This window comes from Pan troglodytes, chromosome 6 (assembly GCF_028858775.2).
Source record: "Pan troglodytes isolate AG18354 chromosome 6, NHGRI_mPanTro3-v2.0_pri, whole genome shotgun sequence".
Classification (NCBI taxonomy): domain Eukaryota; kingdom Metazoa; phylum Chordata; class Mammalia; order Primates; family Hominidae; genus Pan; species Pan troglodytes.
In genome coordinates this window covers 62174217-62195055 of record NC_072404.2, presented here as the reverse complement: position 1 = coordinate 62195055, position 20839 = coordinate 62174217, and the positions used below count along the sequence as shown (strand labels likewise).

Below are 20839 nucleotides of genomic sequence, written 5' to 3'. Positions count from 1 at the left end.
TGATCAAATAATACTGCATGCATCAAGTGCAGTGGAAGCTCTTCTGGAGAGTGAGAGAAGCTTCCAGTTAAAGTGACATTGAAACCAGGTCCTGAAAGATGAGGAAGAGTTGTATGAGAGTGGGGAGGGAAAGAGGAGGTGGAGGGATGGGCAATGGGCTGGGATGGGATGGAGTGAGCTGCCCGGGCAGGGAAACCAGCACTGTACAGACCCGAACAATGAAAATGGCACATTTTGTTCAGGGAATGGTGAATTAAGTGTGGCAGGAATGCTTTGGAGAGACGGTCATTTGCTTGTATGGAATTTTGCCCAAGAGACCTCATTACAGTTTCTAATTTTTTGATGTTATCGTGCATCACTGCCCTTGTCAAATAGTATGATGATCACGATAACATCAAGCATATTATTTCATTGATTCTCACAAAAACAGGTGGGGGCCACAGTTATCCCCATTATATGCACAAAATGATGAAGACTTGGGGTTAATGAGCGATTTGCCCAACCTCACCTGGGTATTAAGACTGAGTCACATGTTAGGTCTGGTCTGACTTTAATGCTTGCCTTGTTCATGAGCACCATACATTGCCTTTCCTATGCAGTTAAGCAGGTAGACAGGTGAGAGAAGAACTCATGTTTCTCTCTACTCACACACTACTGACCAAATATGCGTGTGGAGTTTCTACACCAATTCTCCAACTGTCTGGATACCAACTGCGTATCCCACAATTCCATTCTGACAATACCTGGAGTTAGTGCAGACCCCACAGATTAGGGGCTCAGTCCCACAAGACCACCCTCACTTCAGATGCCAATTGGAAGTCCTAGGTTGTCACTTGTATTTTGACCAACCAGTTAGAAATCAGGGTTTCCCATGACCCTCTTCTTGAGTTTAATTATTTACTAGAACAACTCACAGAACTTAGAAAAACAGGTTTTTTTCTTTTCTTTTAAGAGACAGGGCCTCACTCTGTTGTCCAGGCTGGTGTGCAGTGGTGCAGTCATAGCTCATTGAAGCCTCAGCCTCCAGGGCTCAAGTGATTCTCCTGCTTCAGCCTCTCAAGTAGCTGGAATTACAGGGTTCCCACCACCACATCTGGCTAATTTCTTTTAATTTTTGTATAGATGGGGTCTTCTTATGTTGCCCAGGATGGTCTCAAATTCCTAGGCTCAAGTGATTCCGCCCACCTCTGCCTCCCAAAGTGCTGGGATTACAGGCATGAGCCACCGCATCTGGCCAGCTTACTTTCTATTACTGGCTCAATGTAAAGGCTCCATCTCAGGAACAGCCAATGAAAGAGATGCACAGGACGAGGTAAGTGGGGAGGGGCACAGAGCTTCCATGCCCTCTGTTGGGCACGCTACCCTCCCAGCACCTCCTTGTGTTCAGCAACACAAGGGTTCTCCAAACCCTGTTATTTGGGTTTTTATGGAGGCATGATTGATTGGCCATTGGTAGTTAAGTCAATCTCCAGTACCTTTTGCCTCCTGGAGTTCAGCAGGTGAGGCTGAAAGTTCCAAGCCTCAAAAAATGTGGTTGGGGCCGGGCGCGGTGGCTCATGCCTGTAATCCTAGCACTTTGGGAGGCCGAGGCATGTGGATCACTTGAGGTCAGGAGTTTGAGACCAGCCTGACCAACATGGTGAAACCCCGTCTCTACTAAAAATAACAAAAATTAGCTGGGCATTGTGGTGCATCCCTATAATTCCAGCTACTCAGGAGGCGGAGGCAGGAGAATTGCTTGAACATGGGAGGCGGAGGTTGCAGTGAGCTGAGATTGTGCCATTGCACTCCAGCTTGGGCTACAAGAGCCAAACTCCATTTTAAAAAAATGTGGTTGGTTCCTCTGGCAGCCAGCCTTCCTCCTGAAGCAGTCTAGGAGCTTGCAGCCACCCTGTCAGCTCAACAGCATCCCACTTACATTCTTACCATGCTACAGATCTGAAAGACCTTAGAGGCCCTTGTGTCAGGAACCTGGGACTAAGACTAAATATTAAAACAGAAAGTGCTCGTATTACCTTTGTCACTAAGGACTTCATAAGAGCTTTAGAAGCTCTATGCCAGGAACCAGGGGCAGAGACCAAATGTGTATTTCTTTTCTTATATTTGAGACAGAGTCTCACTCTGCCACCAAGGCTGGAGTGCCGTGATGTGATCATAGCTCACTGCAGCCTTGACCTCCTAGGCTAAAGTGATCCTCCCACCTTAGCCTCTCCAGTAGCTGGAACTACAGGCTTGCATCACCATGTCCAGCTGATTTTAATTTTAATTTTGTAAAGGCAGGGTCTTCCTATGTTCCCCAGGCTGATCTCTAACTCTTGGCCTCAAGCAATCCTTCGTCTTTGGCCTCCCAAAGTGTTGGGATTACAGATGGGAGCCCCCATGCCCACCAATCACAAGGATCTTTATAAGAGAAACAAGGAGGTAAGAGAGTCAGAATTAGAGAAGGAGATGTGGTGAAGGAAGAAGAGGTCAGAGAGGGAGATTTGAAGATGCTGCACTTCTGGCCTCGAATATGGAGTCAGGGGCCATCTTCGAGGTGAGTCAAGGAATGGGGGTGGCTTCTAGAAGCTGGAAAAGGCAAAGGAGCTCATTCTCTCTAGAGTTTCCAGAAGGAATGCAGCCCCTCTGACACCTTGACTTTAGCCTTAATAGACCTAGTTAGGCTTCTGGCCCCTAGAACTGTAAGGTGGTAGATTTATGGTGTTTCAAGCCACTAAATGTAGGGTAGTTTGTTGTAGCAGCAAGTAAAAAATGAACATGAAGCCAGGGCTTCATGTTAACAGTTGCTCATGCCTGTAATCCCAGGACTTTAGGAGGCTGAGGTAGGAGGATTGCTTGAGCCCAGGAGCTTAAGGCCAGCCTGGGCAACATAATGAGACCTCATGTCTAAAAGAATTTTTTTAAAAAGGCCGGGCGCGGTGGCTCACATTTGTAATCCCAGCACTTTGGGAGGCGGAGGCAGGTGGATCACGAGGTCAGAAGTTCAAGACCAGCCTGGTCAAGATGGTGAAACCCCATCTCTACTAAAAATACAAAAATTAGCCAGGTGTGGTGGTGGGTGTAATCCCAGCTACTCGGGAGGGTGAGGCAGAGAATCACTTGAACCTGAAAGGCAGACATTGCAGTGAGCTGAGATCGTGCTGTTGCACTTCAGCCTGGGCGACCGAGACTCCGTCTCAAAAAAAAAAAAAAATTAGCCAGGTGTTGTGGCATGCAGCTGTAGTCTCAGTTCCTAGGGAAGCTGAGGTGGGAGAATTGTTTAAGCCTGGGAGGTTGAAGTTGCTGTGAGCTATAATTGCACCACTGTACTCCAGCCTGGGCAATAGAGCAAGACCTTGTTTCAAAAAGAAAGAAAGAAATGAGCATGATGGGAATGGGGACAGATGGCAATGTTAAGTAGAGTGGTCAGGGTTGGCCTCATAAGTGAATATTGAGCAAAAGTTTGAAGCAGGTGATGGAGCTGGCCAAAGTGCTGAGGGAAAAGCATTGTAGGCTGAGTCAACAGGATAAAGGCATTAGGAGGAAATTCCCTGGTGTGTCTGAGGCTCTGGAAGGAGGCCAGTGGAGCAAAGAGATAGAGGGAGCGAAGTCGGTGAGGAGGCCAGGGAGTTGCTGGGCTGGGATCGGTACAGATCATGTAAGCCCTGGGACACTGTTGCTGGGGCTTTGGCTTTTACTCTGACTAAAATTGGAACCACCGAGGGCTTCTGAGCCGAGAGGCGATATGATCTGTCTCCTGATTTAAAAGCACACCCTGGCTGCCAAGTTGAGAAGACTATGGGAAGATTTGGGTAGAAGCATGGGGGCCAAGCTGTGGCAACATCCCGGTGGGAGAGGATAGTGATCCTGACCGGGTGCACGGTGGTGGTGAGAGATGGTCAGAGCCTGGATAGATATTGAAGTCAGTCAGTAGGATTTCCTGACATTACCCAAAGCTGTGAGAGAAGGCAGGGGTCAAGGTTGAGTTTGATTCTAATTGAATGATTAAGTAATTTTAAAAAACACTACTGCCTTTCCCAATCCTACCAAGTAAAGGATGCTAGATAAAAGAAATCTCAAGTCAGGCCAGGTGCAGTGGCTCACACCTATAGTTCCAACAGTTTGAGAGGCAGAGATGGGAGTATGTTTTAAGGCCATGAGTTTGAGAGCAGCCTGGGCAACATAGCAAGACCGCTCTACAAAAATAAAAGAAATAAATTTAATAAAATAAATATAGCCAGGCATGATGGTGTGTATCTGTGGCCCCAGTTACTCTGGAGGCTGAGATGGGCAGATCTCTTGATTCTAGGAGTTTGAGGCCAGCTTGGGCAACATATCAAGACTTCTCTCTATACAAAAATTGAAAAAAAAAAAAAAAGCCTGACATGGTGGTACTTGCCTGTATTCCCAGGTATTGGGGCGGCTGAGGCAGGAGCATCTCTTGAGCCCAGTTGGTCAAGGCTGCAGTGAGCTATGATTATACCACTGCAGTCCATCCTGGGTGACAGAGTGGGACCCTGTCTCAAAATACAAATACAAATGAAATGAATTCTCAAGTCAGACCAGTCCCTTCTAGGCTATGTAGGCCTTGCAACCACATAGCTGCGTGGTCGGGTTTGTGTGGCTGTGGATGAGGAGACCCCTGCCAATTGTTATTGGCTATATAATCAGTTTATTTTTCAATATAGTAATCAAATATATTTCATCATATTTGATGGTCTCAAATATGTGTGGGTTTTGGAATTCCCCTTGGAACAGGTTGTAACATCTTATTGGCTCCATCATTCCATAATTTTTTTAATCTGATCAGTTTTTAGTAAGGTCAGAATTGATATTAGACTACCTAATCAGTTTTTAATGAGAAAATGAAATTGTGTTGTTTGCACTTTATCCAAGATTGTTGTCATATTGGCTAAATCTAATCAATACTTGAACAAATGCAAAATTAGAACTTCTTTATCATGAAACACTATGTCATTCTTTAAGAAGATGCCTTTTTTTTTTTTTTTTTTTTTTTTTAAGATAGAGTCTTGCTCTTGTCGCCCAGGCTGGAGTGCAGTGGTGCGATTTTGGCTCACTGCAACCCTTGCCTTCTGGGTTCAAGCAATTCTCCTGCCTCAGCCTCCCGAGTAGCTGGGATTACAGGTGCCCGCCACCCAGATGATTTTTGTATTTTTAGTAGAGATGGGGTTTCACCATGTTGGCCAGGCTCATCTCGAACTCCTGAACTCAAGTGATCTGCGTGCCTCAGCCTCCCAAAGTGCAGGGATTACAGACATGAGCCACCACTCCGGGCCTCCATTTCTTTTTTGTAGTCTTTAATAAACAGCTGCTATCATTGCAGACTTGCTATTTAGGCACTTAGGAATTTTTCACTAGAAGGCATGTAAAGAAAGACCACGGGCCTTTGTAATGAATTTAGCATTCATTCTTTGACTACATGACTGTCCCCAGAGCTATAACTTTACTAATGAATTTTTTAGAAGCCACTTAGCTAGCAACTGAGCCTAATTAGCCACTCACCCTCGTTATTCAGTGCTCTTTTATTCTTGTCTATTTCTCCTCCAACTTGGCTACACTCACAAAGTGGTAAAAACTTGCATTTGTTTTCTTTCCTTTTCAGAGACAGGGTCTTGCTCTGTTGCTCAGGCTGCAGTACAGTGACACGATCATGGTTCACTGAGCCTCAAACTCCTGAGCTCAAGCAGTTCTCCCACTTCAGTCTCCCAAGTAGCTGGGACTACAGACGTGTGCCACCATGTCCAGCTAATTTTTTCATTTTTTATCATAGAGACAGGATCTTACCAGGTTGCTCAGACTGGGCTCAAAACTCCTGACTTCAAGTGATCCTCCTGCCTCAGCCTCCCAAAGTGCTGGGATTACAGGCAGGCATGACCACCTGTGCCCAGCCCCCCATTATTATTATTTTAAATAATAGCTTTATTAAAATATGATTCACATACCATTCACTTTATTTATTGAAATCTGCAATTCAGTAGGTTTTAGAATATTCACAGAGCTGTGCATCAATCACCACAGTCACTTTTAGAACCCTTCATTACCCTGTAGAGAAATCCATATCCATACCCCTTAGCCACTACCTCCTACTCCCCCAACCTGCCTTGGCCCCCAGCCTTAGGCAGCCATTGATTGATTTTTCGTCACTATATATTTGCCTAATCTGGACAAATAGAATTGTACAATATGTGATCTTTTGTGGCTTTTTTTCCCTCTTAGCACAGTGTTTTCAAAGTTCCTTTATGTCATAGTGTGTATCAATATTTCATTCCTTCTATGGCAATATTCCGTGGCAGAGACACACTGTGTTTTGTTTATCTGTTCAACAGTTGGTGGACATTTGGGTTGTTTCCATGTATTGGCCATTATGAATAATGCTGCTATGAAGACTGTTGTACAAGTTTTTGTGTGGACATATATTTTTATTTCTCTGGGATATATGCCTAGGAGTGAAATTGTTGCATTATATGATGACTGTACATTTAGCCTTTTGAGAAACTGCCACACTGTTTTCTAAAGTGGCTACACCAGTTGGGTGCAATGGCTCACACCTATAATCCCAGCTACTCAGGAGGCTCAGTTGGGAGGAATTGAGCCCATGAATTCAAGACCAGCCTGGGCAAGATAGTGAAACCCTGTCTTGATTAAAAAAAAAAAAAAATCCAATTAAAATGACAAGAACAGAACTACCCAAAGTGGTTACACGATTTAATGTCCCCATCAGTAATGTATGTGAGTTCCAACTCCTCCACATCTTCACTGACATTTTTTTTTTTTTCTAGATAGGGGCTTGCTCTGTCTCTCAGGCTGCAGCACAGTGATGCCATCACAGTTCATTGCAGCCTTGACCTCCCAGGCACAAGTGATTCTCTCATCTCAGCCTCCTGAGTAGCTGAAAATTACAGGTGTATGCCACCATGCTTGGCTAATTTTTATAGATGGGATTTTACCATGTTGCCCAGGCTGGTCTCATACTCCTGGCCTCAAGTGATCTGCCCACTTCAGCCTCCCAAAGTTCTGGAATTACAGGCTGAGCCACCATGCCCGGCCTTCACCAACATTTGTCAATATGGTTTTTTTTTTCTTTATATCTTAAAGCAGTATAAGAACGAGTGTCTTCAATTATAGGAAACAATATAATCCCAGGGCATTGGGAAGCTAAGACAGGAAGATGTCTTGATGCCAGGAGTTTTTTTGTTTTTTGTTTTGTTGTGTTTTGTTTTGTTTTTAAGACAGAGTCTCACTCTGTTGCCCAGGGTGGAGTGCAGTGGTGCGATCTTGGCCCACTGCAACCTCTGCCTCAGCCTCCTGAGTAGCTTAGACTACAGGTACATGCCACTACTGCCCGGCTTATTTTTATATTTTTAGTAGAGTCAGAGTTTCACCATGTTGGCCAGGCTGGTCTTGAACTCCTGACTTCAGGTGATTTGTCTGCCTCAGCCTCCCAAAGTGCTGGGATAACAAGCATGAGCCACCATGCCCAGCCTGATGCCAGGAGTTTTAGACCAGCCTGGGCAACCTAGCAAGACCTTGTCTCTACAGAATATTTAAAAATTAGCCAAATATGGGGGTACCTGCCTATAATCTCTCTCCCTCTCTCTCTCTCTCTTTTTTTTTTTTTTTTTACTTTTTGAGACATGGTCTGGCTCTGTCACCCAGGCTGAAGTGCAGTGGTGTGATCATGGCTCACTGCCGCCTGAAACTCCTGGGATCAAGTGATCAATCCTTCTACCTCATCCTACCAAGTAGTAGGGACCACAGGTGTATGCTATCCAGGTCTTGCTATGTTGCCCTGGCTGGTCTTGAGCTCCTGGCCTCAAGCAGTCCTCTCATCTTGGCCCCCCACAGTGCAAGGATTACAGGTATGAGCCACCATGCCTGGCCCCTACCCTGCCTATTGAGAACCAAAAGAAGGATCCAAATTCTCCTTAGCTCAACTCGAGCCATTTCCTAATTGTTTCATCAGCAAGGTGCTGGTTATTGGGTGTCCAGGCCTCCCAAGTAGCACAGAAATGAGGTGAGGGAGTTTTCCTGCTGCTTCACTCTGTGAGGAGTTGGAGGATGATGTTTACTCATTTGCAGAGAGAGATGCCTTGTAGCCACCTTAGGATGGAGGGGACCCTGATTCCAGTGTCCTTTTTTTCTTTAGGAACAGGACCTTTCCCTGTCACTCAGGATGGAGTTCAGTTGTCCAATCATGGCTCATTGTAGCCTCAAACTCCCAGGCTCAAGCAATCCTACCATGTCAGCCTTCCCAGTAGCTGGTAAGCACCATGATGCTCAGTGAATCTTGTTTTTATTTTTTTGTAGAGATGGGGCCACAGTATGTTGCCATGGCTGACCTTGAACTCCTGCACTCAAGGGATTTTCCTGCCTTGGCCTCCCAAAGTATTGGTATTACAGGCATGAGTCATTGTGCCCACTGTCTCTGGTTCTTAACCTTCTGCCTCCCTCTTCCACTTTTAAAGAATGCTTGTAATTACATGGGCTCTCCTAGATACTCCAGGATAATCTTGTTTTAAGGTCAGCTGATGAGCAACATTAATTTTATCTGCACTCTTAATTCCCCCTTCCTGTGTAATTGTGCTGTGTAACAGAGGACATGAGCAATTAGTTGGCAGGGTGGGGGGTTATTACTTTGGCCACCACAGTAACTTGTGCCAGGTACTGAGCTAAGCACTGGTGAATTAAGCATGAATAACACACACTCTGTAATCTCCATCCATTCATGGGAGGAGCACCTCACCTGCCATGCTCCTGAGAATCTGAGGAGTCAAGGAAGTCTTCCATGAGGAGGTGATGCCAAAGCGGACAAGTGACAGAGGAGCCGAAGCTAGCCAGGAAGAGAGTAGAGGTTTAAGGGGAAGCGTATTATAAGCAGAGGATATCACCCACTTCAGAGACTCCCAGAGGAGAAAGAGTGTGCATTCAGGGGGCAGATGAGGCTCAGTTGGACTCCATAGCAGGTGAAATGGAGAGGGGCAAGCAGTGAGGCTGCCTTGCAAGGCAGGGCAGAGCGGGGGCTGTTAAGGAGTTTGGACTTAATCCCCGAGGCAAGGAGAAGTAATGTAAATGGGGGAGTAACATGATGAGATTCATGGATTAGAGACATGGCTCAGGCTTCTGTAGAGGAGTCACCAGGGGGAGCAGATGGTTCAGTGGGTGTGCAGGAGACCTCTCACTGAGTTGAGGGAGAGGTTTTTAAAACAGAAGAAGTTTGAGTAATTTAAATGATGGTGGGAAGGCGCTAAAAGTGGGGGATAGGTTAAAGATACAGGAAAGTGGGAGGAAGAACTGACAAGTGAGGTTCCAGAGAGGGAAGGAGAAGAGGAGATTCCCTTAGAGGGATTAACACTTTCTTTTCTTTTTCTTTCTAAGACAGGGTCTCACTCTGTCGCCCAGGCTGGAGTGCAGTGGCATGATCTTGGCTCACTGTAGTGTAGACTTCCCAGCCTCAAGGGATCCTCCCACCCCAGACTCCCAAGTAGCTGGAATTACAGGTGTGCACCACCACCACGCCTGGCTAATATTTTTCTTTTTTTTGGTAGACATATAGTCTCACTATGTTGCGCTGACAGGTCTCCAACTCCTGGCCTCAAGTGATCCTCCTGCCTAGGCTTCCCAAATTGCTGGGATTACAGGCATGAGCCACAGTGCCTGGCCTCTGCTAGTTCTGTATTCTCTAGAGTTGTCTTAACTTTGTGCTAGTGTGTCCCTCGTTATGCTGATCCTCTGCTAAAATTAATACTTTTTTTTTTTGAGGTGGAGTTTCACTCTTGTTTCCCAGGCTGGATTGCCCAAGCTGGAGTGCAGTGGCGCTATCTTGGCTCACCGCAACCTCCGCCTGCCGGGTTCAAGCGATTCTCCTGCCTCAGCCTCCCGAGTAGCTCGGATTACAGGCATGTGCCACCATGCCAAGCTAATTTTGTATTTTTAGTAGAGATGGGGTTTCTCCATGTTGGTCAGGCTGGTCTTGAACTTCTGACCTCAGGTGATCCGCCTGCCTTGGCCTCCCAAAGTGCTGGGATTACAGGCATGAGCCATTGTGCCTGGCCAAAATTAATACTTTCTATATTAAATTTACATATATATATATATATTTTTTTTTTTTCTTTTTGATACCAGGTCTCATGCTGTCACTCAGGCTGGAGTACAGTGGCACAACCTCTGCTCACTGCAGCCTCCACCTGCCAGGCTCAAGCAATTCTCCTGACTTAGCCTCCCGAGTAGCTGGGATTACCGGTAAGTGCCACCACACCGAGCTAATTTTTGTGTTTTTTGTAGAGATGGGGTTTCGCCATGTTTCCCAGACTGGTCTCAAACTCCTGAGCTCAAAGCAATTCACCCACCTTGGCCTCCCAAAGTGCTGGGATTATAGGTGTGAGCCACCTTGCTCATTCTAGTTTAAACTTTTGAGTGGTTTCTGTCTCCTGATTGGACTGCTACAAATACAGAATTGATGGTAGGAAGGGTACCAGGAGATAGACCCACACAGATGGGATTTGGGAATAAGTTTGGTTATCCAAGGAGCAGTGCTGAGCTCCTTGCCAGTGGGATATGGGATGCTGGTGATTTCCAGGAAGTGACCTCACAATGACTCAAGCTACCACTTACTGTTGATTGTGATGAAACACCAGGTGAAGGCCGGGTGCAGCGGCTCACCCCTGTAATCCCAGCACTTTGGGAGGCCAAGGTGGGCGGATCACGAGGTCAGAAGATCAAGACCATCCTGGCTAACACGGTGAAACCCCGTCTCTACTAAAAATACAAAAAACTAGCCGGGCGTGGTGGCAGGCACCTATAGTCCCAGCTACTTGGGAGGCTGAGGCAGGAGAATGGCGGGAACCTGGGAGGCGGAGCTTGCAGTGAGCCGAGATCGTGCCACTGCACTCCAGCCTGGGCGACAGAGTGAGACTCCGTCTCAAAAAAAAAAAAAAAAAGAAATACCAGGTGAAGCATATGCCCTGCAAGCTTAGGGGTGCTGCAGTTGACCACTGCAGCAGTAAAGATGACTGAAGAATGGCATGGGATGGATCCTTTAGAATGCACTTGAGCAGCAGTCTCCCAACCACAGGGCCACAGAGCCAGAGGTGAGCAGCAGGCGAGTGAAGGGAAACTTCATCTGTATTTCTAGCCCCTCCCATCGCTTGCATGACCACCTGAGCTCCACATCCTGTCAGATCAGCAGCAGCATTAGATTCTCATAGGAGCACAAACCCTGTTGTGAAGTGTGCATGCGAGGCATCTAGGTTGTGCACTCCTTACGAGAATCTGATGCCTGATGTTCTGTCACTGTCTCCCATCACCCCAGATGGACAGTCTAGTTGCAGGAAAACAAGCTCAGAGATCCCACTGATTCTACATTATAGTGAGTTGTAGAATTACTTCATTATATATTACAATGTAATAATAATGGAAATAAAGTGCACAATATTTGTAATGCACTTGAATCATCCTGAAATTATTCCCTCCACTCCCAGTCTGTGGAAAAATTGTCTTCCACACATTCACTCTGTTTTTTGGTAGAGACAAGGTCTTAATATATTGCCCAGACTGATCTCAAACTCCTGGCCTCAAGTAATATACCTCTTTCAGCCTCCCAAAGTGCTGAGATTACAGGCATAAGCCACCACCCTCAACCAAGACTGTTTCTTAAACCAAATAAAAATTAAGTGAGATTACTTGAGCCCAGGTGGTCGAGGCTGCAGTGAGCCCTGATTGCACCACTGCACTCCAGCCTAGGTGACAGAAAATAAAAAATCAAATAAAAATAATGTCTCAAAAAATAAAATACAAATTAACCCTTTATGACATTCCCAGTAACTTTCCTTCTAAGTATTCCCACAAGTCTTTGAATTTTGTTTAATTTTCACATACCATTTAAGACGTTTAAGAACTTATGTCTGTTTGTGTCGTCCCTTTATTTCAAAAGAATGTATTTGTCACTTCCAGCTGGATCTACCATGAAAGACTTCTGAATCCAGGAAAAGAGACTGACTGGGTAACATGTTATTCAGGTACAAAAAGACTTGGACTATAACTCAAAAATGATCAAATAATAGTGCATGCATCAAATGCAATGGGAAGCTCTTTTGGAGGCTGAGAGAAGTTTCCAGTTAAGGTGACATTGAAGCTAAGTCCTGAAAGATGAGGAAGAGTTGTATGAGAGTGGGGAGGGAAGGGGGAGGTGGAGGGATGGGGAATGGGCTGGAATGGGCTGGAGTGAGCTGTGCAGGCAGGGAAACCAGCACTGCACAGACCTGGACAATGAAGAGGGCACATTTTGTTCAGGGAATGGTGAATTAGGTGTGGCAGGAATGCTTTGTGGAGACAGTAATTTGCTTGTATGGAATTTTGCCTGAGAGATCTCACTACAGTTTCTAATTTTTTGATGTTGTCATCCATCACTGTCCTTGTCAAATAATTTGGAATAGGTATAATGATCACAATAACACCAAGCATAATATTTCGTTAATTCTCACAGAATCACAGGTAGGTGCCACAGTTATCCCCATTTTACGAATGAAGTGATGAAGACTTAGCAATAATGAGTGATTTGCCCAAGCTCACCTGGATATTAAGACTGAGTCGAATGTCTGGTCTGACTTTAATGCTTGCTTTGTTCATGAGCACCACGTATTGCCTCTCCTATGCGGTTAAGCAGGTAGACAGGTGAAAGAAAAGCCCGTGTCTGTCTCTGCTCACACACTTCCGACTGAATGTATGTATGGAGTTTCTACACCAAATTCTCCAGTGCTCTGGATATTAACTGGGTATCCCATGATTTTATTCTGACACTGCCTGGAGTTAGCACAGACCCCACAAGTTAGGGGCTCAGTCCCACAAGACCATCCTCACTTCAGATGCCAATGGCAAGTCCTAGGTTGTCACCTGTACTTTTGACCAACCTGTTACAAATCGGGGGTTCCCATAACTCCATTCTTGGGTTTAATTATTTGCTAGAACAGTTTACAGAACTCAGAAGAACAGTTTATTTTCTTTTTTCTGAGAGAGAGGGTCTTATTTTTTTGCCCAGGCTGGTGTGCAATGGTGCAGTCATAGCTCACTGCAGGCTTGACTGCCTGGGCTCCAGTGGTTCTCCCACCTCATCCTCCCTAGTAGCTGAGACTACATGCCTGCACCACCACATCTGGCTAATTTATTTTTTGTATAGATGGGGTCTTGTTGTGTTGCCCAGGCTGGCCACAAATTCCTGGTCTCAAGTGATCCTCCCACCTCTGCCTCTTAAAGTGCTAGGATTACAGATGTCAGCCACCGCATCTGGCCAGTTCATCTCCTATTGCTGGTTCATTGCAAAGGATACATTTCAGAAACAGCCAATGAAAGAGACGTACATGCTGGATGCAGTGGCTCACGCCTGTAATCTCAGAACTTTGGGAGGCCAAGGTGGGAGCATTGCTTAAACTGAGGAGTTTGAGACCAGCCTGGGCAACATGGTGAAAACCTGTCTCTACAAAAAACAAAAAAATAATAATAACCGGGTGTGGTGGTGTGCACCTGAAGTTCCAACTACTAGGGATGCTGAGGTGAGAGGACACCTTGAGCTGGGGACTGGGGAGGCTTAGGTTACAATGAGCTGAGATTGTGCCACTCCACTCTAGCTTGGACAAAAGAGCCAGACCCTATCTCAAAAAAAAGAAAGATGCCCAGGGCAAGGTAAGTTAGGAGGGGCACAGAGCTCCCATGCCCTCTGTTGAACATGCCACCCTCCCAGCATCTTCTGTGTTCAGCAACCCCAGAAGCTCTGCAAACCCTGTTCAGGGTGTTTATGGAGGCTTTATTATGCAAGCCTGATTGATAAAATCTTTGGCCGTTGGTGATTAAGGCAGTCTCCAGCCCCTCTTCCTCCTGGAGTTCAGTGCATGAGGCTGAAAGTTCCAAGCGTCTAATCATGTGGTTGCTTCCATTGGCAATCAGCCCTCCTCCTGAAGAAATCTAGGAGCTTGCAGTCACCCAGTCATCTCAACAACATCCCCAAATGCATTCTTACCATGCTGGAGATTCCAAAATTCTTAGAGGCTCTTGTGTTAGAAACCTGGGACCAAGACCAAATATTAAAACAAAAGATGTTCCTGTCACATCTATCACTGAGGTCTTTGTAAGAGCTTTAGAAGCTCTGTGCCAGGAACCAGGGACAGAGATGAAATATATATTTCTTTTCTTTTTTTTGAGACAGAATCTCCCTGTGTCATCCAGGCTGGAGTGCAGTGATGTGATCATAGCTCACTATAGCTTTGGCCTTCTGAGATCAAGCGATCCTCCCATCTCAACCTCCCAAGTAGCTAGGACTACACATGCATGTCATCCATGCCCAGCTCATTTTTGTAGAGTCGGAGTTTCACCATGTCGGCCAGATGGGGTCTTCTTTTGTTGCCCAGGCTGGCCACAAATTCCTGGGCTCAAGTGATCATCCCACCTCATCCTTGTAGAGATGAGATTTAGTTATGTCATCCAGGCTGATCTCAAACTCCTGGGCTAAATCGATTGTCTCACCTCAGCCTCTCAAGTAGCTGGGAATACAGGCGCATACCACCATGTTGGGCTAATATTTATTTTTATTTTTTTCTAGAGGCGGGGGTCTCACTATGTTGTTCATGCTAGTTTCAAACTTCAGGCCTCAAGTGGTCCTCCTGCCTTGACCTCCCAAAGTGTTGAGATTCTGGGTGGGAGCCCCCATGCCCAGCAATTACAAGGGTCTTTATAAAAGAAAGAGAGTAGGAGATTCAGAATTGGAGCAGGAGATGTGGTGATGAAAGCAGAGGTAAGAGAGGGAGATTTGAAGATGCTTCACTTCTGGCTTTGAAGATGGAGTCAGGGGCCATGATCCAAGGAATGGGGGTGGCTTCTAGAAGCTAGAAAAGCCAAGGGAACACTTTAGAGTCTCTAGAAGGAATGCAGCCCTGCTGACACCTTGACTTTAGCCTTAATAGACCTAGTTTGGGTTTCTGGCCCCTAGAACTGTAAGATGGTAGATTTGTGGTGTTTTAAGCCACTAAATGTAGGAAACTGCAAACTCTGTTGCAGCAGCAAGAAGAAATGAACATGAAGCCAGTCATGATGGCTCATGCCGGTAATCCCAGCACTTTAGGAATTTAGGCAGGAGGATCACTTGAGGCCAGGAGTTCAAGACCAGTCTGGGCAACATAGTAAGACCTTGTCTCTACAAAAAATGAAAAAATTGGCCAGGCATGGTGGCTCACGCCTGTAATTCCAGCACTTTGGGAGGCCGAAGTGGGCAGATTACCTGAGGTCAGGAGTTCGAGACCAGCCTGGCCAACATTGCAAAACCCCGGCTCTACTAAAAATAGAAAAATCAGCTGGGCATGGTGGCACGCACCTGTAATCCCAGCTACTTGGAAGGATGAGGCAGGAGAATCACTTGAATCTGGGAGGTGGAGGTTGCAGTGAGCTGGGATTGCACCATTACACTACAGCCTGGGCAAGAAGAGTGAAACTCTGTCTCAAAATAAAATAAAATACTAAAAAATTTAGCCAGGCATGATGGCATGAACCTGGAGTCCCACCTACTCAGGAGGCTGAGGTGGGAGGATCGCTTGAGCCTGGAAATTTGAGGTTGCAGTGAGCTGTGATTGCACCACTGCACTCCAGCCTTGGTGACAGTGAGATCTTGAAAAAAAGAAAGAAGAAAGTAAAGAAAGAAGAAATGAGCATGGTGGGCATGGGGACAGATGGCAATGTTAAATAGAATGGTCAGGGGTGGCCTCCTAAGTGAAAATTGAGTAAAGACTTGAAGGAGGGGAAGGAGTTGGCCAAGGTGCTGAGGGAAGAGGATTGTAGGCAGAAACAATAGAATAAAGTGTCTGAGGTGTGTCTGAGGCTCTGGAAGGAGGCCCATGGAGCAGACGGAGAGAGGGAGAGAATTAGGGGAGGGGGCCAGGGAGTTGCTGGGTGGGGATCAGTACAGATCACATAAGCCCTGGGAGGTTATTCCTGGGGCTTTGGCTTTTACTCTGACTCAGATGGGAACTGCGGGAAGATTCTGAGCAGAGAAGCGACATGATCTGTCTCCCAATTTAAAAGCATTCTCTGGCTGCTGAGTTGAGAAAGACTGTGGGAAGATGTGGGTAGAAGCATGGGGGCCAAGCTTTGGCAGCATCCAGGCGGGAGATGATGGTGGTCCTGACCAGGGTCGTGGTGGTGTTGAGAGATGGTCAGAGGGGAGAAGTAGGGGAGGAGGCCAGGGAGTTGCTGGGTGGGGATCTTTAGTACATGTCGAAGACAGTCAACAGGATTTCCTGACAGACTGGATATGGGGTGTGAGAAGGCAGGGGTCAAGGATGAGTTTGATTGTTACTGAAATTATTAAGTAATTTTAAGAAACACTACTGCCTTTCCCAATCCTACCAAGTATGGGATGCTAGATTAAAGAAATCTCTTCAGGCTCATTGCAGTGGCTCATGCCTGTAGTCCCAGCTGTTTGGTAAGCAGAGGTGGGAGTATCTTTTAAGGGCAGGTGTTCAAGACCAGCCTGGACAACACAGCAAGATCTGCTCTTTACAAAAATATTTTTCAAAATGAAATAAATGTAGCTAGGCATGGTGATGTGTACTTGTAGTTTCAGCTACTCAGGAGGCTGAAGTGGGCAGATCTCTTGAGGTCAGGAGTTTGAGGCCAGCTTGGGCAACATAGCAAGACCCCTCACTCTACAAAAAAATTAAAAAAATAACCAGGCATGGTGGCACTCATCTGTACTACCAGCTACTGGGGAGCTGAGGCAGGAAGATGGCTTGAGCCCAGGAGGTCGAGGCTGCAGTGAGCTGTAAGTGCACAGCTGCACTCCAGTCTGGGTGACAGAGCAGGACCTGTCTCACAGTACAAATAAAAATACAAGTAAAATAATGACATCTCAAGTCAGAGCCTTTTGGCTCTGCAGCCCTTGCAACCCCTCAGCCGTGCAGTGGGGTTTGTGTCGCTGGGAATGAGGAGACCCCTTCCCGGTGTCGTTGCCTGTCTAATCAGTGTTTTAAAACATATATTAATCGGGGTGGGCGCGGTGGCTCACACCTATAATCCCAGCACTTAGGGAGACCCAAGCGGGTGGATCACCTGAGGTCAAGAGTTCAAGACCAGCCTTCTCTACTAAGAAAACTCCTTCTCTACTAAGAAAATGCAATAATTAGCCGGACATGGTAGTGGGCGCCTGTAATCCCAGCTACTTGGGAGGCTGAGGTTGGAGAATTGCTTGAACCTGCGGGACGGAGGTTGCAATGAGCTGAGATTGCGCCACTTCACTCCAGCCTGGGCAAAAGAACAAGACTTTGTCTCAAAGAAAAAAACAAAAGTATTATATCAACATGTAATGGTTTTATTATTAATATGTGATGAATATTAAATATTTTTAAAATCTTGTATTATATCAACATGTAATGGCTTTAACATGTGATGAATAATATTTAAAAATTTTTGTCTTATTTTCTAGTTTTAATATAATTATTTACAGAAAGAAATAGTCTTAGAGATCTTCAATAAAGTTAAAAAATGTAAAGGGATGTTAGACCCCAAAAGATTGAGAATTTCTAGTTTAGAAATATTCAGAGTAAGCCACATACAACTTGCTACTTGAACTATTTTTTTTCTTTGTTTTTTATTTTAGGAGATGGGGTCTCACCCTGTCACCCAGGCTTGAGTACAGTAGTGCTATCACAGCTCACTGCAGCCTTGAACTCCTGGGCTAAGGATCCTCCTACCTGAGCCTCCTGAGTAGCTGGGACTGTAGGTATACATGACGATACTTGGCTAATTTTTAAATTGTTTTGTAGACATGGGGTCTGGCTTTGTTGGCCAGGCTGGTGTCAAACTCATGGCCTCAAGTGACCCTTCCACCCCTGCCTCCCATCCTAGAGGTATGTGCCACCACAAGGAGCACTTGTTCAATTTTCTAAAAAAAAAATTTCTAAAGTAAGGCTGTGGGATGATGGCAGGAAGATAAAAGAAAAACAGAAGCATAAGTTAAAATGACTTATTCACACATATTCTTTTGACAGCAAGAAGAACTTTTAGTATATACATTCCTTACAAACAAACAAAAGGCAGATAAACAATGTTGTATAGGAACTTCAACACACACTGTACAATATTCCCACTTTGCTGACATAAGTTATGGAAATTTCGTGGTTTACTTGAGTGTCGCTACCAGTATTTTGCTTCTCTGATCATTTTTATCAACTTCCTCATCTGTTAACTTCTCTCCAAGGTATGTCATATCATGACATACTGCCGCTGCACGAACATGGCCAGTGTCTTCCTATTAAACATGTAGAATGCTTTCCTAATTTCTCTTTTTACTCTCTTTGTGTTTTGCATTTTCCTTACTTTTATTGTCAGAAACTCCAGAAAGTCAATCGTACTAATTTATCACCATTTGCTTTATTAATTTATACTTTGCTTATATGGAATTTTGCCCAACAGACCTCATTACAATTTCTAACCTGTTTTGTTTTTTTTTTTTTTTCTGAGACAGGGTCTCCCTCTCTTGTCCAAGGCTGGAGTGTAGTAGTGCTATCACAGCTGTCTGCAGCCTCAACCTTCCAGGCTGAAGCGATCCTCCCATCTCAACCTCCCACGTGGCTGAGACTATAGGTGCTTGCCACTATGCCCAACTAATATTTGGAATTTTCCTATACGTGGATTCCAGAGGGGTGACAGCGAAACGTGAGTAAGCATGGATTTTGGTATATGCAGAGATGGGGGGCTGGAACTAATTCTATATACTGAGGGACGACGGTATATGTTTTTACAATTACGCTGTAGGATACATAACTGTTGCATAGCCTTGAAAATAATAATTTTTAATTGAGTGGAATAATAATAATAATGATAAAAGTAGCAGCTGGCCAGGTGTGGTGGCTCACACTGGTAATCGCAACACTTTGGGAGGCTGAGACAGGAGGATGGCTTGAGGCCAAGAGTTTGCGATAGGCCTCGGAAACAAAGGGAGTCACCATCCCTACAGAAAAATACATGAATTAGCCTAGTGTGGTGGCATATTCCTGTAGTCCCAGCTACTTGGGAGGCTGAGCTGGGAGGATCACTTGAGCCCAGGGAGGCTGAGACTGCAGTGAGTCATGATCAGGCCTCTGCACTCCAGCCTCAGTGACAGAGTGAGACCCTGTCTCAGAACAATAAAAAAGTAGCAGCTAACATCAACTGACCTTTTACCAGGTGCCTATTGATACCATAGTTTAATTTCTTATAACTGTTTCTTATTTCACTTACCAACTCTGTCTTCAGTTACTCCCCAGATTTTTACTGTGTTTGTACAGATGACCTTTTTTTGAGATTGAATTGTCTCCCCAGAAGTAAGATTACTGTGAGTCATGGTGAATGGACATTCTCCTTACCCTTGATGTAAATTGACAAGGTTTTGGATGCCTCCCAGCTATAATCTTAGCACTTTGGGAGGCTAAGACAGGAGGATTGCTTGAGGCCAAGAGTTGGAGGAGGCAGTATGGCAGTATGGTGAGACCCTGTCTCTATTATTTTAAAAAATTGACAAGCTTTACCCTGGAAGGCTTATACACAATTTAAACACCCCTCATAGTATAAGAAAGTGCCCATTTCACTGCACCTTTGCCAGCACAGGGTATTATAATTTAGCAAGTCATTTTTTGTTTGATTATTTTAAATAGATAAAAGACCTCATATTACTTTACTTGTCACATTTCAACATCTTCCCTTAGCTTATTAGCTCTATTTCTTTTCTGTCTGTAAATGGTTGTTGTTGTTTTGTTCTTTGAGACAGGGTCTTGCTCTGTCACCAGGCTGGACTGTAGTGGCATAATCATGCCTCACTACAGCCTTGACCTCCCAGGCTCAAACTTCAGCATTCCGAGTAGCTGGGACTACAAGTGTGCACCACCACTCCCAGCTAATTTTTTTCTTTTTTTGGATAGAGACAGGGTCTCACTGTGTTGCCCAGACCGGTCTCTAGCTCCTGGCCTTAAGCAATCCTCCTGCATTAGCTTCTCAAATTGCTGGAATTTCAGGCATGAGCCACCATGCCTGGCCTGGGCTAGTCCTATATTCTCTAGAGTTCTCTTTACTTTGTGCTAGCCAATCTCTCATTATGCTGTTCACCTGTTATAATGAATAATTCTCTGTATTAAATTTTACCACTTTAAACTTTTGAGCGGTTTATGCTTCCTGATTGGACTCTGACTAATATGTTAGGAAGGGTCCCAGGAGCTAAACCCACACAGATGGGATTTGGGCATAGGTTTGGTTTCCCAGGGGGCAGTGCTGAGCTCTTTGCCAGTGGGAAATGGGATGCTGGTGATTTCCAGGAAGTGACTTCACAATGACTCAAGCTAACACTTACTGTTGATTGTGACGAAATGCCAGCTGAGGCACATGCCTTGAGAGCTAAGTGGTTGCTGCACTTGACCACTGTGAAGACTGGTGTGGGAAGGGTCGTTTTGGATGCACTTGAGCAGGGGTCCCCAACCCCTGAGCCATGGAGCGGTAAGGAGCCACACAGCAGGAGGTGAGTGGTGTCAAGTGAGGGAGTGAGGGAAGCTTCATCTGTATTTACAGCCACTCCCCTTTGCCCACATTCCCGCCTGAGCTCCACCTTCTCAGATCAGCAGCAGCATTAGATTCTCATAGGAGAACGCACCCTGTTGTGAACCGTGCATGTGAGGGATCTAGGTTGCGCTGTCCTTATGAGAATCTAATACCTATTGATCTGTCACTTTCTCCCATCACGCTCAGGTGGGACCATCCAGTTGCAGGAAAACAAGCTTAACACGCCCACTGATTCTACATTATGGTGAGTTCTATAATTATTTTATTATATATTACA

General features: G+C 45.4%; 1 protein-coding gene across 13 annotated transcripts in view; it reads left to right on the top strand.

The window, feature by feature from the left end:
- Window positions 1-20839, top strand: part of LOC100613859 (coiled-coil domain-containing protein 144A-like) — a 75849-nt gene that overhangs the window by 49039 nt on the left and 5971 nt on the right. For 2 of the 13 annotated variants that reach the window (XM_054687572.2, XM_054687570.2), the window contains 6 exons: window positions 1123-1312; window positions 8147-8261; window positions 11950-12014; window positions 17633-17755; window positions 18500-18690; window positions 20749-20806. In XM_054687572.2, the coding sequence (XP_054543547.2) occupies window positions 20804-20806 (3 nt within the window). In that variant the 5' untranslated portion in view covers window positions 1123-1312; window positions 8147-8261; window positions 11950-12014; ... (1 more) ...; window positions 18500-18690; window positions 20749-20803. Of the gene's footprint in view, window positions 1-1122; window positions 1313-8146; window positions 8262-10125; window positions 10240-10666; window positions 10739-10926; window positions 11088-11949; window positions 12015-17632; window positions 17756-18495; window positions 18695-18714; window positions 20522-20748; window positions 20808-20839 lie in introns of those variants that run through there. The other 11 variants (XM_054687574.2, XM_054687578.2, XM_054687573.2 and 8 more) reach the window with 11 other exon arrangements.